Source organism: Hoplias malabaricus, chromosome 1 (assembly GCF_029633855.1).
Source record: "Hoplias malabaricus isolate fHopMal1 chromosome 1, fHopMal1.hap1, whole genome shotgun sequence".
In the NCBI taxonomy this organism is placed as follows: Eukaryota; Metazoa; Chordata; class Actinopteri; order Characiformes; family Erythrinidae; genus Hoplias; species Hoplias malabaricus.
Genome location: NC_089800.1, coordinates 83,024,640 through 83,052,485, shown reverse-complemented (window position 1 = coordinate 83,052,485; position 27,846 = coordinate 83,024,640). Strand labels below are relative to the sequence as shown.

The window sequence follows — 27,846 nt, the reverse complement described above, 5'->3', positions numbered from 1 at the left end:
TGCGATTGCTTTGTTAGAGTAAATGGGAACGCTCGCTTTCAAACTCTAGTGCAGACCAAGACCGCCTGAGCAGGTGGGCCACAGTTTGTTTCTAAGCAAACTCTGGTGCAGTTTGTTTCAGGTGTGAACTCATAATGCAACAAAAGCATCTAAACACACCAAACAAAGGATGTGAAATCCCAAGATGTCATGATAATTGTGACGTGATGGAACAGAGTGTGTTAAAAATGAACAATGAACCGAGAACAAACCTCCTAATGTTTTCTGTCTTTAGCAGAGACCTTTTCTGGCTCCTGCGGTGGAGGACTATCTATCACTGTTTTGACTTCTTTATCTAATTTATCATTTCTCGCTGTGTTTCCAGTTGGTAAAAGTACACACAACCCTGGTATGCGAATTGAGCCCAGCTGATGACTGTGACGACTGACTTACAAAATAAAAGTCTTGTGTGTGTCATATGTCAGTTTTTTAATTGTAAATGTGTCAGTGTGGACTCGAACCAAAACAGGATTAAAATGTAGCAATGTTTCACTTTCTTTTTTGATCCAGACCAAGGGAAACAAGCTGAACACTCTAAGAGTGTAGAAGAAGAGTAGGCTCAGGCTTTCTAGATCCTATTTCAAAAGCTGCTGTACTCACTAACAGTCAACACATTTGTGCTGGAACTATGGAAGTTTGCACCTTGACTGATGAGTCACGACAGTTACTCATGCATCAGGGCCCAGTTGACATTGGCTCTAAGAGAAAAGCACTTCTGTGTGTTAGAAATTCTGAAAGTACATCTTGCAGCTCAATAGAAAACTCCACACAGGATACTCAACACTTGACACAAATTCAGACTATTTATTTTTAAGGCCCGTTGAGTTGCCTTGTGAGTATCATGTTAATAATAGTTCCATTACATATTTCTACAAATGAAAGAATGGAAGTTCAATAAGAGTGACTTGGAGATCAGTTTCAGTCGTGTCTGACCCCTGCCCCTCCTCCGGAGACGCTCAGTCTGCCCAGTTTTCTGATGATCAAAACCAGACAGCACACCAGCAGCTCAACAATGAAAAACGATGAAGAAAAAAAATACAACAATAACGATGTGTTTTGACTGTTCTCGCTGTATAGTATCAGTCGATTTCCTTCACTTCTGGACACGGCACGAGACCGGGGTGTTTCTGAACGTCCTATTGGGCATTAACATTCCTTGTGGTCAGTTTTCCATGCTGCTCGTGGACCAACCAGCCAAGATATTTTAGCATTAGCCTATCTTTCTGTCTACAGGGTTCAGAGTGGTGGAATGTCATTTAAGCATGTCCTAGCAACACACAACGCTTTTTCCAGGTCTCGACTGCTTTTGCAGATGTTTTTGTTTATTGGCCTGGTTTTGGGACCAGATCCCAGATGGGCTTTTTGTTCACTATGTTGTAGTCTGTGCATATATACACTGAGCGGCCATAACATTATGACCACCTCTTTGTTTCTATATTCACTGTCCATTCCCTCAGGTCCACTGACCGTACAGGAGCCCTTTGTAGATTTACCATTACAGACTGTAGTCTTTCTGTTGCTTTGCATACTTTGTTTACCCCTTTTACATTTGTCTTCAGTGGTCAGGACCTGCAAAGAGCAAGTATGTTTTGCATGGTGGATCACCACTGCCATGGTGGTGTTGGGTTGGTACAAGTGGATCAGACATCAGCAGTGCTGTTGGTTATTAAACACTGTGCCCACTCACTTGCAACTTTATTACAAGATCTAACCCTGTTGGTTCACCTTGTTGATGTAAATTCAGTGACTTTAAATCATTTATTGCTGCTCAGTTTGTGCTGGTTATGCTCAAGTTCTTCATCAGTGGACACAGGACACCACCCACAGGACGCTGTCAAATGGATATTTTTCGTTAGCGGACTATTCTTATTCCAGAGGTGACACTGAGGGTTTTGGAATCCGACACTGAGGGTTTCTCCGATCTTCCCGTACCAGCACAACACACAACACCATAACTTCAGTGTTACTGCGGAGCTGAGAATGATCAACCACCCAAATCATACCTGCTCTGTGGTGGTCCCCTGGAGGCCCTGGCCATTGAAATTGGAGGATTAGATGTACATTTACACATGGTTGTAATTGTTTGAATCTTACCATTATTTGGATATATGATTATTTATTTAAGGTCCTGCATTGCAAGCATCTTTAGATTAGAGCCATGAAACACATTGGCATTTCCAAAATGATCAATAAAAACAGTCAGCACTTGGTGCTTTAGTCTTGTAAGCATATGTTTGATTTAACCAAAAGTGGAAGGAGTGTCCATTCTCCACTGTGCAAACCATTTGGCTTCAGTTGAGAAAGTATGTTTTACTTGATGGCGCTTCTTTAGATTGATGTGGAGTGTTTGTAATTTTATAGATTTATTGATCCACTTTCGAGTTTGTGGTGCACTTTGGAGAAGGATGTTTTTACAAACTCCACAGAGATCTGCAAATTAAGGCAGGTACAACCTTTTAAATAACATACTGTAGACATACTGTAGATGTTGCACAGCAGAAAGACCACGTGAAAGTAGGGCTGGGTAATTTCCACTCCATGATTGTTTATGATCAGGATTTATGTGCTGTACAATTGTGCTTACCAAACAAATGCAGAAATGCTTATTTATACATACTGATTTCAGTTTCTGTTATTGCTAACTGGATCAAAGTGGCATCCTTAGCACTGTACAGTGTGTTGTGGAGAGTTTAGTAGTTTAGGTTATTACTTCATGGCTTGGAGAGGAGCTGTACAGTGCTCATGGGAGAGTTCTGGTAGCTGAATTATTGAATGAGCTCATTTTCCCAGTGTCTGTTTGGCCCAGCTTAGAGCCACAACTTCAGCACACTGTCAAGCCTCTTCCATTCACATCATTTTAATTTGTATCATTTTAGTGATGTTGCTGTCATAGATCAGAGATTTTTTAAAGTACAGTAACCCAAGCCAGGACTTAAACCTGTTAAATTAAGACTTACATCTTTGGTCTTCAATAATAAATGCCTTTAAGTTCATAACTCTTCAGGAGCATGTTTTCAATGCTGTTTTCAGTGCTTAACTGTGCTCAGCAAGCTCTGAGTCAAGCAGCCACTTGTTCATACTCTGGGTTTGTTCATGCATGTAAACCCATCCCAGTTAATTCACAAAATGTAATGGTGGAAGATTCTAGATGCAGTCACTGCAGTACTTTCATTTACATTTGTGTGCAACATTTGAACACGTCATGTGTTGATCTCCTAATTAAAAATGTTCTACTCATATAAATACATTATTATCAACATGTAGTTTGACAAGTGGTAATCAAATGGCATGCGTGTTTATAAATATTGTTAAGAAATCCCAACTCTGTTTAAGCTTTTCTATCCACACGAATGTGATCATATGGAGCTGTTTTAGTAGATAAGGTCTTTGACCTTTGCCACCATTAATCTTCACTCTGGGTCATGGAATGGAAATGGCTGTGTCCAGAGAGAGTTGAGCCTGCAAAATGGCAGATAATCCACCTTTGCTTCACCCTCTGGAAGTTCACATCCCACTGAGAACACACATCCATTTAGGGAGTGGGGCTTTGCAGGCCTGCCAGGGATCCGGGAGCCATCTGGACATGGCCAGGCCAAACCTGTCCTGTGGATGTTATGACTGAAACATCTGCACAGGCCCACGGCGAAAGCTGAGCCTGGCTTTAGTTGTACGTGAATAAGAGGACCCTGGTGCCATAGCTGCTATTTTTCCATAAACATCATCTACGTCAATCTATTTAAAAAAAAAAAAAAACAGTACCAGTCTACCAAGCATGACCATCAACCCTTCCTCTGACCAAGTCTGCCAACATAAGTCTTCTCTTTGGGTGCATTGGCAGGCATTCTGTCTTTTTATTTTTTCAGTAAAGCAGGCAGGTTATTAGACAGCCTTCACGAATAGGATTTAGTGTGTCGCATACTGTGCGCAGTTGTGAATTTTTCTGCTTGGCATGAAACCAATGTGGAAGGAGAAAACAGTGCACTGGCACTAAAGCTAATCAGACAGCAAAGGAGGTGTAAAGCATGTATGTCGTATTCATTTAATTATTTAATTTCTCCCCTCATTACTCATTGTAACTACTTGGCTTACAATTGTTTAAGGTGTAAATACACTATACTTAGAAAAGGAGGGGGAGAAGGAGGAAACCCCTTAAACCTCAGTCAAACCCACTCTATTTCCATGTTTGACATTTTTATTTTTAAACAGTGTGCTTGGGTTTGTTTGCTTAAAATCATTATATTAGGTGCCTTTGTGATGGTAATGGCCATTTAGTCTAAATATATGAGGCTTTCCCTCACCTAAGGTTTATTCTAACTTAGTTCAGAGAGGTTTTTGGTTTGTTTTTGAATCTGTGTCTGTCATTGTACTTTACAAATGTATATATTAAATACATATATTTAAAAAAAATAATAAATAAATAAATAAATAAAAAAAGATTAACATTTTGTTTGTGTTTTCCAGATGCAGACACTTTTTGCATTTGACGAGGAGGAGATGGAGATGCGGAATAAAGTGGTAGAGGATTTGAAAACAGCACTCCGCACTCAACCCATGAGGTAAGAAATTCATATTTAGCCCAGAGCTGGTATTAATCCCCTAATATACTTCTTATGCTTAAATTGTAAACCATTATATTTGTTAAGTACAGGGTTAAACAAAATGTGAGTAGTTCACTCTGAACAAAAGTGGCTGTGAATAATACACATTTAGGTTATTTGACTTGGAGGATCAGCTTTGGGTGCATTATCAAGCCATTTATGTTTATTTAAGCACACTGCACAGTTTGCCTCACAGGGATAAGCAATTTTACTTTGCAAGGAGCCCTCCTTTGTTCATCCAGTTGTTCATCCTGTAAAACCTGAAATTGCATTAACGTAATAAGAATTTGTGATTGGTCTAGCAGTGCTTTGGCAAGAATCCTAAAGCTGCATTTGCCTACTCTGTAATATCAATAAGCAATGCAAATCACTCTGGTTAAGAGTGTCTCTATGTACAGTAACCCAGCCATCTCATGCCAACGTAAAGTACCGATGTGCTGTGCCAACATCTTTTGTGAGTATGACTATCTGGTGTTATCAAGAAAAACTTTAATGCAATATAGGTTTGATTCTTCAGGCAAACTACAAATGAGGCCACTGAGAAACAGAATATTAAGTCAAGATTACTTTTATTACGTTGAATATATAAGCTCTAATTCTCAGAAGAGTATGTTTTCCTAAAATAGCCAAAAAAAAGCCTGACATGTTGCAAAACTCTTCAAAGGAAAACTGGGTCCTCCTTCAGAAGCATATTGGGTTATTTTTCTCTGAGGTACTGCTTTCCCTCAGATGCTACAACAGGTTTAGCGTCTCTTTCATCAGGCGCCGCTAACAGCGAGCAGATCTCAGCACTGTTCGAGTCAGCAGGAGACTGCCTAGGAGCCGCCCGTCACATTGGACGAAGCCGTCTAGCCGCCTGGTGCAATCTGGACAGCACTCTATATCGAACTTTCCCCAGAGTCATTGCTCTCTATCACTGTATATGACTCACCATCTGGGTTGTGTCTAGGATTTTGGAATGGAATGGGGGTAACTTGGGTTTTATTCTTTTATTTTATTTAGTTATTTTTTTTCTTCCTCACTCTCAGTTTGTCTAAGCATTTTGGCTCGCAGTGGCTGGGTTTCAGCTTTAAAAAGGATAAAAAAGCATCATTATCCGTTAGACAGGAAGTTCAAATTCACTAACCACTGTAAGCAGAAAAACGACAGAGCCTGCAATTTGAAAGCCATCAAAAGCTTATTGGCCTTTAACATATGTTATTCATGACTTATTTTTGTATTTTTTATACTTCCTTTAGAGCAACCTGGCAAAACCTCCATTGTAATCCACTGATCACTCTAGACTGGTGTCTCTTTTGTGCAAAAGTAATGCCAGTGCTTTATCATATATTTGATTTGGAATACTGCAGGAGAGCCCATGCAATGTAACATTTTTTTATCAAGGGCAGACTGAATCGCAAACGAATGACCCTCAGCCTCTGATTTTATTTCACCCGGTGTTTCTACTCCCCTGTTTTTTGAAACTCCTGATTTAGAACCACAGCTGCTTTATAAGACATTTTAGACTCCTGTAAATCCAGTGCTCACCACTATAAAATGATGTAATCTCCACATCAGTCATGAACATGGAAAGCATTGCAGTTGCTGCCAATGGAATACTGTTCACACCTGAACAGCATTAGTGTTCATTATTTATGCTTTTTGTTTATGATAAGGTAAGACTTAATTAATAGTTAATTATAATTGACCCATTTTACCTATCAAACCTAACCCTTCTGTGAGCATACATGCAGAACATAGAAGCTCTGTGCAGAACAGATACCATAGTCTGCAAATCTGTAGGATGTAGAAGTGTTGAACCTTTTATTTGCGGAGATAAGCATTTATGGCTCCTATTGATTCTTCAACAACTGGGCACTTTATTAACTCAGCATTGAATTAAACAGGCAACTTTTGTTACTGTGCCTATAAAAGAAATGCAATCATGTAAATGATCTGAATACTGATTGGATAAGCTCCGTTGTGCGTATTTTAAAAAGCAAGGAAACTGAACTTGTATTACTGAAACTAGATGCATAGCTACCTGCTTCTCAACATCAATGCAAGCAGCATCCTTCAAATGTAAAAGATGTCTAAAAATGAATATTTCAGTATTTTGATATGTCTATATATAGCAGAATGACTTACAGGTCACGTGTATTGTGTCATTTGTTTTGCTGACAGTCACTGCTGTTCCAGATGTAGGCCTTGCTCCATGCTTAGAGAACAGCTGTGACCCGATCCGACAGACGACACAATCCTGCCTCTCTTCACTTCAAAACCAGGGCGCAGAGGCTCATAAAAGCATGACTACATGAATAGGAGCTCGGCTGATTGTTTGCAACTCATCTTCAGCTTTGGCTCGACGTTGTGGGAATTTACAGCCCACCCGCGTCCCGCCAAAACTCAAGGCACTGTCCCCAAGTAGGGCAGAATGACAGCTGCGAGTCCAGCTCAGCATCGGATTCAAAGGGTCGGTTAGTCAGCATAGACAGCCTGCCGCCAATCGAGCATAACACTGAAAAAACGGGACAGGGATCGCACACAAACAAGGCATTGTGATGTTTTGGCTCGAAAAATGACACTAGGTCATCTGTGTACGTGTGTGTGCCACATACACAAGTGGTTGCAGATGTTCTCGTTCATAACCCCAACTGTAAATCTGTGTCATTTCATGCACTTCTGACTATCTAGATGACTGCCCAGAGAGGAGCAGTGGGCAGAGGATCATAAGGACTTAGCACACACAAGAGAAATGATCCGTTAACGTGCTGTGGTTGAAAATGACTTGTTTTATTCAACTTCCTTTTGGGCCTTTTCATCATGGGAAGTAACTGAATGAATTGCAGTTAGCACGAGACATCTTAAGCATAAAATAAACATACATACAGTGATGAAGTCTTGTTTTCAAAGTGGACGGCTCCCTTAAAGCATTCCCAGAACTGCCTAGTTGTGTTACAGGGCTTGAAAAGTTGGTTCCAGGCCAAGGGAGTCTGTTTTGCAAGGGCACAACACAAACTGCCACTGTAATATGCTTACATCAAACAGCATGAACATAAAACGGCTTTCGCCAGCCATGGCTAGCTCTGCAGAACATTGAGTTCTATCCACTCCACTGATGAGACACTGCTTGACATTACTGTAAGAGTTTGTTGACAGTGTTAATTTGATGTGGTATAAAGTAGTGGATCTATGTTGAGGGGATGATGGATATGGGATACATGTGTTTCACTTGTAATAATTTCACTGTAAATGTTTTGTATGGTTCAATTAATAGTTTGGTATGACTTATAACAATTAAGATGATTTTCAGTCAAGTCTGGGGTGACAAAAGGGGGGAAACACTGCTATAAAGCAAAGCCCTAGCTGCCCAGGTTCAGGAGGGTGGCAGCTAAATGTGTTCATATTTGTCACAAAAAGAACCCGGTGCATAATTTAAAAGGATGTAGTGATTCTAAGCACTTTTAAATCTCCTGATATACAAGCAGACTCATTATTAAAGTAAAGATTTAGTTAAAATATTTTGTATAGAAATTCTCGCTCTTTTTGAGTGGGTATGGATGCCCCGCCTCTTTCCCTCTTCAGCACTGAATTTGTTAGTGTTCTCCACCAAAGTGCCAGGGTCGAGCTCCAATGGCATTAAGTCAGTAGCACTAAGCAGAAGTGTGGTTTTTAAAGCGATATAAAGCTGCTTTACATGACTTGGAGTAGGTATGTGCCATCCTTCATCCTCCCATTCTAGTGACACTGTGATCGTTTCCAAAAATATTTTCAATTCATCTCCATATTAATTATGTGGGCATCACCTGCAAAAAGAGCTATGAATCATGGCACACAACTAAATTGCTCTAAAAGTGCCCTTTTCACCCTAGTTAATGCTTCATGAAGCCGTAATGGGCAGACAGATTGATTATTAGCTGCTGACTTAATTTTAAGCAGCATTATACAGTCATTGTAATTCACCCCGTACTGAAGAGTTACCAGATATTATTTGTGAATTACTTTTCTTCCTTTTACACAATTAAGTTAATGTCTCTTCCAAACGCTGACCTTGTGATCTAGTAATATGTGCGTGTATGTGGTAGAGATATAGAGATGACTATCAGCCTGAAGTGAGTCATCAGACTGTCTAGATCTCTGTAATCACTACTCTTTAAACTTTCTTCCTTCCTTAGGCTGGTCCGGGCATCAGGGTGTCACTTTATCAGGGACTTTTTGGAGTGGGTTGAGGGTTGACCATAGATCCGAGAGGACTTTTCCACTCTTATACACTGTGATGATGTGTATTGTTGTCTGACCAGCTCTTCATTCTAGATGAGCAGAGAGATCACACACTTTGGTTGGTTTGGTCTGGTCTGAGTGAAGTGTGCAATGCAACCACAGCACAGACCCCCTCAACCCCCTCCCCACAGTCTACCGACAGTCTCTGATCCAGCCTGAATCTCTCCGCATGGCATAATGAGCTCAGATCAGATGGAGACGGCTTAATTTACTGTGGTCACACACATACAGAGACACACAGACTATGATTCATTTGATTTAGGATAGAGGCAAACTGACTGTTTCCAAGTTTATTTTATGCAGTAGTAATCATATAATTTCAAATCTAAATAAGTCTATTTATGTATTTATTTGACAACTTTTTATTTTTTCGGGTAGGCAAGATTGGAACAAGATGACCAACATTTAAGCCAGCGTTCAAATGAAGATGGAGAGGAACGCCTAGTTAGAAGGGTGCAAAATGGGAGAGCATAAGAATATACAGCTGAAAAGTTACATTTTTGGGGACTAAACCAAATAAGGCAATCAGGGGACAAGGTTCAGTTCTACAATCAAGAATGAAAGAAAAGCAGTCAGACACAGGCTGCCAAAATGATTTCATATATAGTGTTTTTAAAGTCACGGTGAAAGTGAATATACTATGCCTGCCTCCAAAGAGACGCCAGGACAACATCCAACATGCATCACTGTAATCGGAACAGTAAAGAGTATTACTACACAAAACAAAATGTCATCTCTGGTGCAGAAGCTTTGGTCCATTTCTATTGGCCTTGTGGTCTGTTTTGAAACAGAAGAGGAAGACAAAGAGGATGGAAAATATTCATTGAATATGTATATACAAAGATAAAGTTGTCATTTATCTTTTAGCCATTGAGCCTTAAATACCCAGACACTGGGTAATATACGTGTGTGTGTGTGTGTGTGTGTGTGTGTGTGGGCAATCATCCTCAAAATACCCCCAAAGCATTCCCCATAAAACACTGAGGAAAGCAAGGTTCATCTATAGTTTATTGCTTGAAAGCTGAAATACATTCTAGTAAAATTACCAGATGAACCTTGCTTTCCTCAGTGTTGTAGGGAGGAATGCTGTGGGGATATTTTGAGGATGATTGCACTTTTGTAGAGAAATACAGACCTGAGATCAATGGGTCTTTGCCCTCTCAACACTTTGTATAAATAATCAAAATCCGTCTCTCTCTCTGTGTCGTTCAAATATTAGCCTTCAAAATATTGTCTCCGTGACCTCAGAAAGGGCTGGATAGTTTGAACATACCAAACCTCTTTGTTTTCACATTTGTCAAATGACTTTGCTGAAACTCAACACTGCACCCTCTTTGGCCGATGGGGTGTTTTTGTCCCAGTGCTGTATGAATAGTAGCAGCATGACTCTCTTGGTGAGCTCTGCGTGGTCTGAGAGGAAACGAGAGGAGGATTTCGGCTCAGAAAGCGTCCTGTGAGGCAGGGTTTGTGTTGGACGAAGTTTAAACCGCCGTGTGCTACCCTAGCTGTGTTCCAACCACACTCAGCTTTCAACCTGATCTAATAAGCAGTGTTTCAGGATACTGGAGGTGTGCATAGCTTTATTCGTTTTTGGTGGTTTGAAGGTGGCTCTCTGTCTGCGTGGGTCAGGGAGAGGATTAATCAAGCCTCAGCTGGTGGAGCGTCGCTGTTAACGTCCACCGAGTCCCAGAGGATGTTTTAAATCTGCACATTTTCAGCAGTAGGCCCTTCTTAATTTGCAGGAAATGTTTCAAATTCAAATAAGCATTTTACATTCCTTTGAATTATGGCCTTGGACATGTCCTACTTGAATTATGGGATCGGTACACAGCTTGTGCATTCATACACCACAGACTCGGGTGGGCCCCTAATGGCCTCAAAGACCCAATAAAAAAAGAGAGTGATTTGTCATTCGTTGCTGAAGCCTTTGTTTAGCAGTGCTGCAGGAGCTGAGATCAGATGGATTATTTTTATAGTTTATTTAGCCACAGGTGCAGTGGTGTTTTATGTCGCTCCCCCATGATCCTCTGACACCTCTGGTTGGAAGCAAAGCTACCCAGGCCTCTTTGCTTTCACGAGGAGTAAAAGGAAATAGAAAAAAGTTTATGAAAGCATTCGCAGGTGTGTGTGGTTGTGTGTGTGTGAAGTGTTTATGAGATAGTCTAGTTCACCCTTTCCTTCTATAGAAAGTAAGCATGTTGTGAAGGTGTTTCCTGACCCCTTACTTAAGTCATCGCAGAAGAGGAAAAGTAGTAAAGCATTGGTCTAACCATATTTTTCCAGTGAGACAATTTCAACCCATTTCAGTTGGCTTTTGATTGTTTACTGATATTATTTTAAAAGCCTGTAAACTTTTAATTTAAGCCTAATCCTGACCTAATGTCGTGTAGCTTTTTAGATCCATCGATAATACACTGTTACCCAATGTCAAATCTGAAGTACTTTCTCATCTGTGTTGGGAAAAAATAAAAAGATTCTTTCATCCATTGTCTTTAACCACTTTTCCAATTCAGGGGCACGGTGGGTCCGGAGCCTGGAGGGCTCACCCTGAAGGGGGCGCCAGTCCTTCACAGGGTGACACAGACTCACACACTCACACCTATGAACACTTTTGAGTATATATATCCTTCACAGGGCAACACTCACTCACTGGGCACATTAACTGACTTGAGAACCCCTCTCTCAGAGTATTGGTGTCTAGCAGTGATAAGCTCCACTGCTCCACTTTAAAAAGCTAATAGTATTGGCTGATATCCAGCTCAATGTGCTAGTCAAGGTGGCCCTTTTAACTGGCTGTCGTATTGGACCTGACCTCATTATTCCAGAGTTGGAGGCTTCTTTGGCATGCACTCTGTCTGTGTGTTGGCTCATGTTTCATGCCATGAGGTCCTGCTTTGTGCCTCCTCACAGATAACTGCTCCAGAAGGCTTGTCTCCTGGCTGAGCACAGTACTCAGCACCGACAGGAATATGTTCCAGGCTCAGATTATTAATGATGGATATGAAATAGAAGCAGTAACAGTAGTGTGATCTGAGAACTGATGGAAAGTGAGGATCAATGGATTGTTCACCAGGCTTTGACAGTTCTTAGATGCAATCCCAAGTTTTTTAATGCTGACTTATTAGACACACGTGCATCTGATGTGTGTGAGTCTGTATACTGGACACAACAGTTTGCGAGGAGTGGAATAAGGCTTGTTTGTGAGAAGCAGGGAACGCATCCAACTTTTACAACTGAGCATTAAATGTGTGGAAGAATGTTTTCTAAGGATATCTTTGAAAATGATCCCACTGTGCACTCAAGTAAGACTGAAAATGCACATGAACAGCTTCTGTTTAAATACCAGTGTTTTACTCTCAACATTCCAGCAGATCAGACTCTGAGTGCTCAGTATAGGTTTGATGTGGAAATTGGATAAGAGTCTAATCCAGATGGTAGTGTTAACAATTAACTGCCTAGAGTAGCAGATTTAGCACAGGCCAGCTATGATCTCATGTGCGCAGTGCTCCCAGAAATCTCAAAAACTGCAGGTCAATCCAAAGACAGCTTCCCTATGCCAGGTGAGCTGTGTTCGCTCAAGAAGCTCAACAAATGCTGGATCGATTGTGAAGCTGGAGGCAGTGTATGGGATAATAATGGAGCGATTTCCTCCTATTGTAGTGAGATCCGTGGCTTTCAAGGCCCAGTTTGGTGCCAAGAAAGCAGTGGTAGGGAGGGATGAAACTTGGACCAGTTTTGTCCGACCATGTCAAAACAATGTATCTGTTCTAATTAGTGGGAATAAATCACAGTGGGCCTCCTCTTTATTTTGTATATCATCTCCGAGCCTCTTTAGGGGCAGGAGTGCGCTGCAGTCTGGTGTAGGTTTCACATAAAAAATGGGGCACATACAGAAACGAAAAGGTGCAGAGGGAAATTCCATTAATAGAAGACAGAATGTCGCCGGAGCTGATGTCATGCCTCGTCTGTATGTAAACGCTTGATCATTCGAGAGGACTGCAGTGAAGCAGTGAGGTTAAGAACATGATTGACCTTAATTAGCCTGGCTAATGAGCACTGTCATTTGGGCTGCTGTGATGAATGAGGGCTGAGAGCCTTGTTCCATACTGACACATTTCAGGGTTCACTTACAGAACATACAGTTTTGTGTGTTTTGTATTTATGCAGCTGAGGCTGTATGGAAGCCATCTGGGTTTGAGTGTCTCTGCCAAGACTGCTGGGAATACACGTTAATGGAGAGGGAGATCAGAATAAATCAGGATAGTGCTGAAGCCCTTCTTCATCTCAGATCAGCTCAAACTCATCTTTACTGTAGGGTGCACAATGATATCAAAGTAATATAACTATAAGCAGATAACTATAACATACATATCAAGATCAAACCAGTCATTTATTGTTTTCTGAAATTGTATACTATTTATGAGGCAATAAGTCATACTTAACCTTTGTTTTCTGTAATATAATTATGGAGTGGCATGATTGAAAAATGGGCGGCACGGTGGCACAGCAGGGAGTGTCGCAGTCACACAGCTCCAGGGGCCTGGATGTTGTGGGTTCGATTCCCGCTCCGGGTGACTGTCTGTGAGGAGTAGGTGTGTTCTCCCTGTGTCCACGTGGGTTTCCTCCGGGTGCTCCGGTTTCCTCCCACAGTCCAAAAACACACGTTGGTAGGTGGATCGGCGACTCAAAATTGTCCGTAAGGGTGAGTGTTATGAGTGAATTTGTGTGTGAATGTGTGTGTCTGTGTTGCCGTGAAGGACTGCCGCCCCCTCCAGGGTGTGTTCCCGCTTTGCGCCCAATGATTCCAGGTGGGCTCTGGACCCACCGCGACCCTGAACTGGATAAGGGTTCCAGATAATGAATGAATGAATGAATGATTGAAAAATGAACTAATATCAAGTTTGGTGAAAATGTGGCCATGTTGTATTTTTGCACATCATCCACCCTTGATGTGTTTGTTCAAGTTTGCTGTGTATGTCATTATAGCTGCGATGCTCACCACCTCACATTAATATCTCCTGGGATAAACATTAAATTTGGCCACTTTTATTCTTGTCCTACAGGTTTGTGACGCGCTTTATTGAGCTGGATGGCCTGACATGTCTGCTGAACTTCCTAAAGAGCATGGACTTCGAAACTTCAGAGAGCCGCATCCACACCTCCATCATCGGCTGCATCAAAGCTCTCATGAACAACTCTCAGGGCCGAGCCCACGTCCTGGCCCACCCCCAGAGCATCAATACCATCTCCCAGAGCCTACGCCAGGACAACATTAAGACCAAAGTGGCTGTGCTGGAAATCCTGGGGGCAGTTTGCTTAGTCCCTGATGGCCATAAGAAAGTGCTTCAGGCCATGGCTCACTACCAGAAGTATGCTGCAGAGAGAACACGCTTCCAGGTACCATAGAGTTTGGGGTGGGGGTGGGTATAATAGAAAAGTGCCAACATTTCTACCGAAATCAGTGGTATTTAGGGAGAGTAGCAACAACCCCATTATTGAAGTCAGGTACTGATGCTGGTTATATAGTTCTGAATTACAGACACTACTTCAGCTCATCCAGAGAACTCAGTTACACTGCACCAAAGCCCAGTGCTGGCCCATTAGCCAACACTTGGTTTCTGCATGGTGACCTTAAGCTCTGAGTCTCCTATTCTGTTGACAGTGCTTTTCTATGCAGATTATTAACAAAAATGTTTAACACGTCTATCCACATTGTGAGTATTTTGAGTGAGCTTTGTCATCTAGATGTTAGGAGAAGACATCTTAATCTAATCACAGGATATATTTAGCAAACACTGACAGAGTAACATATCTGGGCTTTTGTCTTGTGTGTGTGTGTATATATATATATATATATATAGCCCTGAGTTCTGAATGTCTAGGGATGGAATAATACAAAAAAAAACAGATGATAAATGTGCTGCTTATGTAATAGAAACACAATAATGATGATTGACTTTTTTTTAGATATTGAAAGTGGAGACTTAAAAGACTAGAATACAAAGAACTTTAGACCCAAGGCTACATTTCTGTTTTCTTTTCTTGTTTTCTTTTTTTTGTTGCACTAGCATTTCAGCAGTTGGTGTTATTTCCAGTGTTTCAAACTATACTTTGTCTGTGACTGTGTAATTTTAACCGTACGTCATGCTGTGAAGAATAACAGCGACGCACACTTACAGAGGCCATTTTTTATGGACCTTGAACATATGTAGAATCATATGTCTTCACTGTGTGTTTGTTCTTGTGTTTGTCATGCTTGGCGACAACTAATGTGAGTCTTGAAACATTGGTGGTTAGCATGACTGTTCCTCCCCTGGACTCTCTGGATAGCTGTAGTCTACATGTTCTTTTGCAGTCTCTTTAATACTTCAGTTAAATTATCTTTCCTGATCCAGAGTTAACCCTTTTAGGCTAATCCTAACTTTAAGGCACATCACATCATTTCAGACTGACACTGACACTGAAGCATTACCTCGAGTGATAGGACTGTTCCTTTGGTTGCATTCCCCATGCCAATCCAAAGTTAATGGAATAACCTTTTTAAAGGTTTGATTTTAAAGGTTCTGGACCACAAAATGTACTTTGTAACTTTTTTAGTAATCGTTTCAAGTACTCCTTAGGATAAATCTTAACGATGTCTTGCTCTCAGTGCTTACACAAAACAAATCGGTGTCTTTCAGACTCTTCTGAATGAGTTGGACAGGAGCACAGGGCGCTATAGAGACGAGGTCAACCTGAAGACTGCCATCATGTCTTTCATCAACGCTGTGCTAAACGCCGGAGCAGGAGAGGTTTGTGGATCAGTAATGTTTCATGCTGATTTTTGTATTTACCAACATTTACCCCACTAAGGGCATTGGGTATAGTTTCGGGTGGCACTAAAAGATTTGCTTTGCTTTGGTGCACAGGACAACTTTGAGTTTCGCCTCCATCTAAGGTACGAGTTCCTAATGTTGGGGATCCAGCCAGTCATTGACAAGCTTAGAAGTCATGAAAACGCAACTCTTGACAGGTGAGATAATCATTGTTTTTTTTTTCTTTGTTTTAATGAAGATTACTTGTCTAAAAACCAAAGATAAATCACATCACCTACTTTGTCTATGCATGCTTTCAGACATTTGGACTTCTTTGAGATGGTGCGGAATGAGGACGACTGTGAACTGGCCAAACGCTTTGATATAGTAGGTCTTCTTAGTCAATTAATCAATACTGAAGTATGTGTTAAGAGATGTTAAAGATGTCCTTACCTTATGTGGTCTTCCAGAAACGAACATGATAATTTAAAAGTTTTCGAAACTCCTGACTTCATTTACACCCTAATTGAGAAAACGAACTGGGATTTCTTTGCAGACACATGTGGACACAAAGAGTGCCAGCCAGATGTTTGAGCTGATCAAGAAGAAGCTGAGCCACACAGATGCCTACCCTCACCTGCTGTCTATTCTCCAGCATTGCCTCCAGATGCCATGTGAGTGATCATCTGCTACTTCAGTCAGCCGATCAACCAGTGCAATTACCTTCTTTCACACACAGAAAGCACCAGACTCCTTTAGGGGTTTGAATAATACAAATATATCATCACTTTATGTTAATAGCTTTGTGACATATGTCTTATGGACCATAGATACAGCTGTGTGCTCTCTAAACTGGCTAAAACATACTAAAGCAGCATCTTGACTGTGTTACATTTTTAGCTCTCCTAAATCTCTCTGCTGATTTGTAGATTGAACAATGTTTACTCCATTTGTATTCACCGAGGTTTAGGCCTAGATGAATACAGATGGTGTAATACATTTTTGTTTCTAGTTAATTGCAATGAGAGACTAATTACCAAACAGCTGTGAAACTCCCTTAGATCATATTTGCATATCATAAATGCCTCTGTAGCATCATTCTGTTTGCTTCCTAGTGGCCGTTTCTTCATCAGAATGAAAATCTACATTGATATTTTGAGTAAATATTAGCAAAACTGTATTCTGCGGGTGTAAAATGTTGAGAATGCTTTGAGCTGCTAGTGACCCATGAAAGAAAAGAGTGAAAGCAATGACAACAATCACACCTCTCCATGAAAATGATCATGAAACAGACGGTATAGCTGAACTGCCCTTGGTGTCAAAATATAGGTGCCAAATATTGGTATTTAAGCAAAATAAAAGCACTTCAGTAATTAATATTTTGCATTTTTCTCATAAATTCCATCCATTACTGCTATTATGAATAAAGGTTGGGGTTATTGTTAGTTATAAGTGTAAATTTCCTCAGTAGGAAAAGTAAAGCATTTGTATTTTAGCACCTCCTGCTTGTTTTGGATGATAGTCTATGGAAGTAATTAAATGTTCTGTGTGTTTTAGATAAACGTGGAGCTGGAGGCATTCAGCACTGGCAGCTTCTAGACCGAATCCTTCAGCAGATCCTCCTGCAGGATGACAAAGGGGAAGATCCAGATGTTTCTCCTTTGGACAATTTCAATGTCAAGAACATAATCCGAATGTAAGTAGCTGCTTTATTATTCCAAACATCGCCAGCTATATTTTTTACACAGTTGTTTTCTGAATCTTTATTTGATGGTGTCTTCATGTCACATTTATTTCAGCAGTTATAAAGGAAGACTTGAGTAGTCGTGTGGAGATTTGTTAGTGTTTGCGGGTTGATATTTGTTTTATTAAGTAAATTACATTCGTTAGGCAACTGTGTATATGACCACGGTTCTCTCCATTTATAACTTTGTTTTATGGAAGAATGGGGTCATATGAAAGTATGAAATATTGCTGATAATCTTGGGTTATAAGGAGCATCCATAGAAAAGATAAGTGCAGTGATATGCACTTTATAAGCATCTGATATTCAAAAATACTCGTGCATTTCTTTGACAATTTTATTTATAACTGAGGCATGTGTTAAAATTCTCAATGTAGGTAGCTTTCCAAAAGATGTTACCATTATTTTTCACCACAAGTTTTTGACTCTCTGTGACTGTGTGCCTGAGAGAACTAAAAGTGGAGAAACCATGGGAAGTAATGAGCTCACCTTTAGATCTGGTGCAGATCAAAGCCCAGTCTGGTGCTGCCTGCTGCTGCCGAGCGGGAACAGTTCAGGCTCGACTGAAGAACAGAATAATGAGAGCTCCACCTCTCCGGATGGCTGATTGGAACAGAGTGGGCTGACATTCTTAGATGTCCCCACACACAAAAACGGCTGTGGAAGTGTTAGGGGGGAGAAGGTTGTAGTTGAACATATTTCTTGCTGCTTATTTTGCACAGAGCAGCTGATGTTGAGTCGAGTGAACAGAACAGGGTCAGAGGTGGGAAATGTGCTGGACATGGTGAAAGTGTGATCCAAAGCTGTGCCGCCAATTGAATTAGCTCTGTGAAAGGCACCCATTACATAAGCTTTATTGAGAGCAGTGATGGTGCTCATTAAAATAAATTCATGTTGCTGTTGTAAGTGTGTATTTAATCATTAAAAGAATAAAACATGTCCAGTCAGTAATAAATAATGCCACTCAACCAGCTACTACTTCATTTGATCTGTTGTTTGAAGACTCATGTTAGCCAACGGTGTGTGTGTAAATAGCAATTCATACCTTTCTATAGCAGTTAGCATTGTTTCTAAACTGTACAAAGTGTTTTGAGGGTGCTGTTTCTTTTTAATTGTCACTGCACTATATCAAGTTTTGTTTGCCCTCTCAGTTCTCTCTCTCTCTCTCTCTCTCTCTCTCTCTCTCTCTCTTTCTTTCTCTTTCTCTCTCTCTCTCTCTCTCTTTCTTTCTCTCTTTCTTTCTCTCTCTTTCTCTCTCTCTCTTTTTCTTTCTCTCTTTCTTTCTCTCTCTCTTTCTTTCTCTCTCTCTCTCTCTCTTTCTCTCTCTCTTTCTTTCTCTCTCTCTCTTTCTCTCTCTCTCTTTCTCTTTCTCTCTCTCTCTCTCCTCTTAATCTCTTTCACTTTGTCCCTCCCTCCCTCTGTTACAGTAGAAAGCTTTACTCCACTCGTCTGTGCAGTGTGATTATTTTCCTCCTCTGTCCATCTATCTGTCATCACTCTTTTACTTCACTTTGCCTTTTTTTTTCAGTTGTTCTATGTTTAGACCAAAATAATCAACATTCACACACTTCCATTCTCCATCAGCACTGACTGTGAGCCAAGTCCCGAGATGAATGTGTTTAGTCTCCAGTTTGAAGGCAGTGTTGGAAACAGCTTGTGTGGCGGTGACTCGTGTGCCAGCTCCTACTGAACTTTGTTTATCTCATTTTTACACTCTAGTGTAATTCTTTCCAGTAGCTAACAGCATCATCTGTGTTTAGAAGCTAGCGCAAGACAGTAACAATTCACTGAAGTGGCGTTACGAGGCTGAAATGGATCTTCTGCTTCATTAATGGCCTCTTGGCCTGACATGTTTCTTCTAGCAGTAGGAATAAATTGTCCTACAAAAATAGAGAATGTTTTTCCTCGTTTTGGCTGGTAGCTTGAAAGCCTTTTGTTTCAACTCAGCAATATTGGCGTCAGCCGCTGACTTAATCTATCGCTTGTACGGCTATTGTGGGGCAGAAATGTTTAAATAAAAGACAGCACCGTGCTAAATCAAACTTGCCGACATTTAAACTGTTTGCTTATATGGAAAGAGACAACGCTCTCCGTTATACATCATATTCGTCTGGGCTCCTATTGATCATCTTTATTTTTCTTCTTCATTCTGCCTCTGTGGCTCCTGTCAGACATTAATTGTAATTCTCTTGTCTCACTCTCTCTTTGTCCTCAGCCATGGGAAGCAGCGCATGTCCAGGTCTTTCATTTCAGGATTTAATTCCAGATTGCCGTTCCCATAAACCTCAAAGCCCTCATCTCACTGCAACTAAATTCCTTTTGCAAAGACGTGTAGTCATTTAATGATCTCTTTTGTTCAAAGGTCAACAGTTGACCTCCGTTGACCTTCTGTGCTAATCATTTACAGTCAAGAGCAAATGTTTGGGCACCTCAAGTTAAATAACTGACTCTGGTTTAATGCTGAATTTCTATGTGAAACATCCTCTACAGAAAAAACACACTTCAGCACGTTTTATTATTATTTTTTTTTTTTAACATGAAAAATCAATTTTAGAGTTTTTTTTCCAGTATATTGAATAAAAATATTGCTAAACTTGTCAAAATACATACAAAAAAATATATGCTGTGTTTACATTTGTTCAGGATAGAGGATGTGAACATTATTTAGAGAATGACTCAGTTAAAAATGGTGTTCAGACTTCTGCATATGGCTGTAGATCCAGCTGCTTAAAACACTTATGTATTATTAATAACAATAAAAAAAATATTTATAAAACTTGATGCAGCTGTGGTTATGACCCCGTGTCACTGAGTTAAATTTATACAATTGAAATAACCTCATTTGTTGTTGTATAATTGCTTTTTCAAAGTGTCAGAGCCTGGACTGATTGTGTGTTTATATTACTCACATTAACATAAACTAAAATAACATAACATGTCTTAATTAATGATCGAAGAGGTAAGTAAAGATAAACGAAAGAGCTGGTATCTTTTTTGTGTATGCTGTATACAATAAACACAGTATACTGATGACTCACATCCCTGTCTACAGGCTCGTGAATGAGAACGAAGTGAAACAGTGGCGAGACCAGGCCGAGAAGTTTAGGAAAGGTAACGGACATTTGTATTTTTAGGGGAGGGTGGGATTGAAGAGAGAGAAAGAGCACATGAATGATGCTGGTTTTCTTCTCTGTTCCTTTAGATCATGCAGAGCTTATGGCTCGACTTGAGAGGAAGGAGCGGGAGTGTGAGATCAAAACACAAGAGAAAGACGAAATGATGAAGACTCTAAACAAGATGAAGGATAAGTTACAGAGGGAGGGAGTGGAGCTGCGCTCAGCCAGGGAGCAGGTTATGGACCTGTCCACTCGGATCAGCGACTTCTCAGTCAGTGGCCTCCTCTATTTTATTTTAAATTTAATTTACAAACCAATTCTGAATTCATCTTTTTTATTATAGAATGATTTATATAAGAAAAAATAATAATAATTCATAATTCATCTTTCTTGTCCTCTTTAGAATGGAAGTGTACCATTTCCCCCACCACCTCCTCCACCTGGAGGCCCAATGGCACCTCCTCCTCCACCCATGATGTGTAGCTTTCCTCCTCCCCCTCCTCCTCCTCCACTCCCCTTCTCCAGCCCACCTCCACCTCCACCCCCACCTCCTCCTGGAGGTCCTCCACCTCCACCTGGAGCGCCGCCTATCTTCACTGGAGCTCCACCACTCCCAGGCCCTGCCTCGTACAGCAGCAGCAGCACCAGCTTCCGCACCAAGAGCATCCCACAGCCCTCACACCCACTCAAGTCTTTTAACTGGGCCAAACTGGGCGAGGTCAGCACCTCACAGCACTGTAATCATTAAACATATAACAGTGACTCAATCAAATGTCATTAATCAAACACAGAACAAATGCACACAGTTTTTTCCAAAGGCTGCCTGCACAGGGACTTCATAAAACATGCGTAAGCTTTGAGTTACATATTTATAAGGAAATGGATTTGTTTTGCAAGAAGTATTTTATAATGAATATGTATTAATCTGACATACACTGAGTAACATGACCAAATGTATGAAAATCTGGTGTTAATAGAGAGTTTGTTCCTCATTTTGCTGCAGTCAAAGTCTCTAAGGTTCCAGCAACACTACATTGCTTATTGTATGTTTACAGTGGTGTGTATTTTATGCAATAGATCTCATAAGTTAATATACTACCCCATAACTCCATAGGGTTGCTCCAGATTGCTCCAAAACCAACCCTTGTGGAGTGTGTACCTCTCTAGAAGTAGCTTGGCCTTACGCATGGGGATATTAAAATAATGTGCATCTGCTACAAAGAATAACAGAAATACTAAAGATCTGTGTCCACGATATGTGCACTTTTAAAGTACCTGAATTCACTATTTAGGGGTGTCTATGACTGTTTGTACCTATATGGTCTATCCCAAAACGTAGTTAGCTGTTTAAATAGGCAGCATTCTAACGGACGTCTGTTCACATGAGGCTGATTGAGTCACGGCTTTTTTTACACACATTGTACGCAGTCTGTGCTAGCATAGTCTCAGTGTGTCAGCACGATGGATTCTGTTCTTCCCATTTTATCATGAATTTAATTATAGTTGCCCTGGTCGAAGAGTGAAATAGACAAGAGTTCTGCTTGTGTTGCATCATGGGATTGCTTTAGTGGGTGAGGAAATTCAGCCAGATTAAGGTAACTCGGTAGGCAGCATATATATATAAGGTATCTAAGAATTGGAAGAGCCTTCTTGTCTGGAGCACGTACACTATGACATAACACACTATTTATTGAGACAGTTTTCCCAGATATGCATTTACTTATTTATTATTTCCTAACAGTAATATCATACGGTGTCATCCTCTATCCACAGAACAAGATCACGGGTACCATTTGGCACGACATCGATGACCTGAGGGCCTTCAAAATCCTTGATCTGAAAGAAATTGAGAAGATGTTCTCCGCTTATCAAAGGCAACAAGTATGGATGCTGTGGTTAAATGCGTAGTCTGACTCAGTTGCAATGCTTGAATATTGCTGTGTTTGAGGGGTTGTTGAATGTATATGAGTATGTGTCTCTGAATGATGTTGCAGTTTATGCTCCAGTGTTCAGCAGTAGCAGCTGTTCTTTGCTGAATGGCTTGTTGTGCTCCAGATGCATGCAGTAGTATCTTTAGTGCTTTTATTGGGTGAACAGATGCTCTTTGAGGCCTGAAAGTGCCAACAATTACTATCAGCAATGTCCTAATAACACAGCAGTTATTCAGTTTAAAAAAATCAGAGAATATGCATTGTGTTTTTTTTTCCACTTAATTAAAAAAAATGTCCACATTTCGGGATAATAATGAATCCATAAATATGATTTAATAAAAAAAAACATGGCATAAACTAAGCTAAAAATATATTAAATAATATAAATAATAATTGTAAATATATGCACTTTTCACTAGAACAGAATTGTAACTGTAGACTAAAACATCTTTTAAGATTCTGAAGGATGCATATACAGTCCAAACTGTTGACTAGTAGTGTACCCTCCCGTATCTGACAGCTAATATACGTGTGTGTGTTAAATATGGGAAAGTACACTACCAGTCAGCAGTTTGGATTGTACATGCACTTTTATATTTTTTTTTTTTAGAACTGAGCCAAAATCACAGTGTGCAGCATCCGGCCCTGCGTGTAGTCTGATCTGAATCTGATCTACAGCCCAGCGCTGGCTGTGTCTTTTGCTGTTGTTCTGCTGCTTGAAGCTAATCTCTGCATGTTTCCCAATGTTTTTATTCTCTCTGTGCTGCTCTCTATCTGCCTGACCAGGAGCTGCTCACTAACCAATCCTTCAAGCAGGTGAGTCCTCCATCTCCATAGCCAGGGCATTTATTCATCTGCTGCTTCCAGCGAATTTCATGCTTTGATTGTCTTGTAGGTTTTGAGTTTGGAGAATATTGTTCCAATGTCACACTGTATCTCCAAAATGGTACCTATAAATAAGAAGGAAATGCGTATATAAATGTGTGTATATAGTAGATATGGCGATGCCAGATGTCAGCTAAGGGTTACACCAGTGCCTTGATGCTCTTGTCCATTTTAATTCACTCTCCCAACAATTTTATGTCTGAGCAGAGCACAACATTAACATTCCCAAGTTTAATGGTGACCACTGTATGGTGTCTGCATGCCAGTTCTTTATTAGACATAATGAAACACTGGGACATTTTGACTGGCCAGACCCAAATCTATTACTTAGTTTGGAACAGCAAGTGAAAGCCTGGAATATTCAAACATGAACTCTAGCTTAAATATGCATGCTGATCATGGAAAAAATCTCAAGCAACACTGGTGCACTTCTTAGCTGACTGGTTTGATGCCGTTATTAAGGGAGTGGGATGCATAACCAAGTTTTAGAAAAGAAATAATGCATGTGACTCATTTCTCCTGTGAGCTTATATTTAAATTAGCTAATATACCCATAATGTTTTAAACGAGTAGTTAAAAGAATGAGTCAAAATGTAGTACATTTTATGAAATAGAAGCTATTCCTGTTGTTTGTGGAGATTATTTCTGGTGTTGCCCCGTCATTCCATATTTTGGACTTCAGAATGAAGTGTTATTATAAGTGTAATAAGCACCCCACCCCCAGGCCCTGTATTTCCTGAATGTTAGCTCTCTACTCCCCAGCACATCTGCACAGAGCTTGGTATAGAGTGTTCTGGCATGGCCTGAATATTGTATGAGTAGGAGTAGTCCCTCACACTTCTGCCAAACCAAAACCTCATCAGTCACTTCAGAGAGAGAGAGAGAATGAGAAAAAGAGAGAGAACAGCACCACAGTCATGGAAGAACTGAGCCTTATTTGGACCCAGGTCTTGGGGAAGTTGCATCACTCTTGAACCTTCAGAGAACATTCAGAGCACCAGAAAAGCTTTGGACCCATAAATAGTACACTGTATTTTAAACATGCTCCTCTCCACAGCCAAGGTTCTCTCACATGTCTGAGCTTCCATCATATGGCGCTCACTCACAGTCACCTCTGAAATTTCCTGTTACTTTATGTGGTTTATGGAAAGTTATGGATTTAGTGGCTGTTTTATGAGCCTCTGCATCTTCTCTCAGCTTCCTTTGTTTATCTAATACCACACCAATATATTCTCCATCGCTGGAATGATTTTTGCAATTGTAAAACATGGTCCTTGGCTGAAATTTATTAACATCCCATATTCCCCATTAAGGCAAGTACATGATCTCTGCTGTAAGTTTTGGCTTGTTCATTAGCTGGTAATTCGGTTCATCCACACACTTTACATGTAAAGCGCTAATGGAGAAAGATCGTGGAAGGGCTAGTGATTCAGTCTGCAGTAAATCTGTGAACTTTTTCCCTAACAAGTTTTAACAATAACCTAATTCACACAGTATCATTGGCCTTATGTTTTGTTCTCCTTGAGAGTTGTTCCAAATTACATTTTTGTTTTCATTAACCCAGGCCATTAGCTCACTTGCAAGGTGTAAGTTTGCAATTAAAGGGTAATTATCCTAATAATCTCTTCCTTTCTCTTTCTTTGCAGAAGGAGACTGGTTCCATGGACGACTTGTACATGAGCTCGCGGAAAGTAAAGGAGCTGTCAGTCATTGATGGGCGTCGAGCACAGAACTGCGTTATCTTGCTCTCCAAGTATGTACTTAATGAGTCAGCTCACTGTTAACTTTTGTTCATTATAAAGAAACTGGCGTTCTGCTCATTTAAACATGAACTGCTCAGGATTATAGGCAGCACTGTCAGGCAACAGGAGGTCACATGTGAAATATGATGTTTTTCACGGTTCTATTGTTACTGTCCAGTTTACAGAGTAATGAAATATTAGTCATGGTTCTGGGCCACCTTTTATGTTCCCAAAGACTTTTGAATCAACATGTCTGGCCATTTGGCAGCGTCTAACTCTCTTTGTAATGGGTGGTGTAACAGGTTTCAGAGCTTCTCTGCAACAATAACAATGTGTGTTGTGAGTTCGAACATTTTTGACATCGCCAACCTCAAAGATTCTAGCATTGAATTAACTCTCACATATCAGTTTGACTTCATGAAAAAATGAGACTTAGTCTTTTAGTGAAAAAAAGAGGGAAGACTTTTTTTTTTTTTTTTTTAATGGCAAAAAAGTGAGCAGCAGAAGTGATGTTGGGATTTGATGTAACTCATGTTGCTCTATATATTTGCTAATGGCAGCTGAGAATTTATTTAAACTGACTGACTGCCAGACTGACACCTAATGTTGAAACATGCATACGCGAATAGGAACTTTTAATTCAGCTGTATTTCACAGAGAGAACTAAAGGCGGCGCCACTGTACCATCTGTTGTTAGTTCAGGCATATTTCACATTCCAGTTAGTGAACTAAATTTGGAACCATTCCGTGGTGACCAGAGGTCCTCTTTTCCCTGGACAAGTACTCTTTTATGGACCTAAAAAATGTGTATTCAAGGGGTCAGAGAGTTGAGAACTGAATTGGGACACATTCGTGCTGCTTCAGCGCTGTAGGTCCACCACCCACCGCGGTGAGCAGCTCAGTGTTTTACTGGAGCCTCGAACAGAAATGTGTTGAACGTTGTTGAGGCAATATTTATCAAAGTCTCTTCTTTATGTTTCTGTGACACAGCCTTTTGATTGCTACCATATATTTAACAAACAGAAATGATCTTGTCTGTTCCTATAACGACATGAATACACGGACACATCTCACCGTTACTGAATTTCTGACGAGGAAATTACATCTGCACCACTTTTTGTTTAACTTTACATGAAAACGGACAACATCTCTGGATTATTAAAGTCAGAACACCAGAGCGAGGTGTTACTCAAAATAAACGAGGCTGTGAATACAGCACCATTTTATCAGTCGGACATTTATAGAAATATAAGTCAGTTATAAATATCTAGCTCCCAGCAATGCCCTGTTCCTTTATCACGTGTAGATCACTTGGTTGATAAAATGTTAAGCTGCTTGGTTTTAGAAATGTTCAAAAACAAGTAATAAACAAATTTATAGTTTATTACTTGTTATTATTGTAAACAAAGACATTGATGTGAAGCACCAAAGCTTCTCCAGACCTTCCAATGCCAGAAAAACCTCTGTGACAATGGCTTTATGGCTAATGGTGGTCCGGCTGAAATAGGCTTGCCTAGTTTCTCTTTTGTAACTTCAATGTATATTCCAAAATGTTAAGTATAATGTTATAAATAAAGATAGTCCGTATTATGTAATACCTTTCTGTGAGGGAGTGCTTTGGATGTCTGGTTTTCTATCACTACATCTGCACTCCTAGGAAAAAAGGTACTGTAAATGTATGTTATTTTTTCCTAATTGTAAAAAACTTGTAGCTTTAAAGGAACGGCAGTGGTGTTAAAACTCCAGTTGTGTTTCCTAATGGTACATTACACTGTCCTCTCTAGAAGGAGAGGATAATATTTGTAAGCTTTCATTATAGAACTGTGTAAAATAAAGTCATGAAAATGGGTCATATAAAGCCAACACGATTAAAGAAAATCTACAATTAATATAGAATATGGTACAGTTGTTTCCTAATTAAACATACTGAGTATGTTTAATTATAGGAGAAGGAAAAAACTGCCAAAAACTTGGAAAGAAATGGAAATTAAAAGACAAAAATTGAGATAAATGTTTTTATCTCGGTGAGCACTGTGACCGTGTTTCTGAGAGTGTAGAATGGTGCATTTCACATCAAATAACTCTAAATAAAGATTTAATTATACAGAAAATGAGAAGAAATGCATGGAATTTCTCTTTAGGATAAAGTCTATACTGTATATTGTATGCATTTCACTTCATTTTTGGAATCCCTGAAAATGCAAGCAGGTTTTGTGTTGACATGCAAAGCTTGGTATTTGAAGACAGCTTCAGTCTAGAAAGTGTCCTATAATGTATTTTTAAAACTGTACCTCTCTGTGACATGAAAGTTTTAGTTAAAAATCCACACATGGGTTTTTTTTAGCTCTAAAGATAAAAAGCCTGTTTTGTTTATTGCGCTGCCAAGTTTTGGAGAATGTAGCTGAGCTAGAGAGAGCCGAGTCTGGCGCCCCTGGCCCAGGGGCAGCTTGTATCCTAATGAGGTCAACATGAGGTCGATAGAGCTTTGTAGAGGAACTAAGGTTTCGATTGATCACAGCTTACAGTGTAAAGCATTGATTAACCCTAACAGAGTCACTGGTGTACGTGCAGTCAGCAAGGGCCATGTCACGTGTTTACATGATGTTTAAATATCAATGACTACACTTGGTACTGACACTTAGTTCAGCATACAAACCCCACTGCACCACTACCACTTGTTCCAAAGGTGCTGTGATCCAGTGCTCCACAGTCCAATGCCTGGGAGATTTATACCCCT

At 40.2% G+C, this 27,846-nt stretch overlaps 1 protein-coding gene across 5 annotated transcripts in view; it reads left to right on the top strand.

Annotated features, from left to right (window-relative positions):
* daam2 (dishevelled associated activator of morphogenesis 2) overlaps nt 1–27,846 on the top strand; it is a 109,081-nt gene that overhangs the window by 60,552 nt on the left and 20,683 nt on the right. For 2 of the 5 annotated variants that reach the window (XM_066675242.1, XM_066675252.1), the window contains exons 5-18: nt 4,501–4,595; nt 13,961–14,294; nt 15,578–15,688; nt 15,806–15,909; nt 16,012–16,078; nt 16,248–16,365; nt 17,249–17,387; nt 19,651–19,674; nt 20,488–20,546; nt 20,638–20,822; nt 20,955–21,269; nt 22,325–22,432; nt 23,269–23,298; nt 25,014–25,120. In XM_066675242.1, coding sequence (XP_066531339.1) covers nt 4,501–4,595; nt 13,961–14,294; nt 15,578–15,688; nt 15,806–15,909; nt 16,012–16,078; nt 16,248–16,365; nt 17,249–17,387; nt 19,651–19,674; nt 20,488–20,546; nt 20,638–20,822; nt 20,955–21,269; nt 22,325–22,432; nt 23,269–23,298; nt 25,014–25,120 — 1,796 coding nt within the window. The remainder of the gene's footprint in view (nt 1–4,500; nt 4,596–13,960; nt 14,295–15,577; nt 15,689–15,805; nt 15,910–16,011; nt 16,079–16,247; nt 16,366–17,248; nt 17,388–19,650; nt 19,675–20,487; nt 20,547–20,637; nt 20,823–20,954; nt 21,270–22,324; nt 22,433–23,268; nt 23,299–25,013; nt 25,121–27,846) is intronic. The other 3 variants (XM_066675263.1, XM_066675274.1, XM_066675285.1) reach the window with 3 other exon arrangements.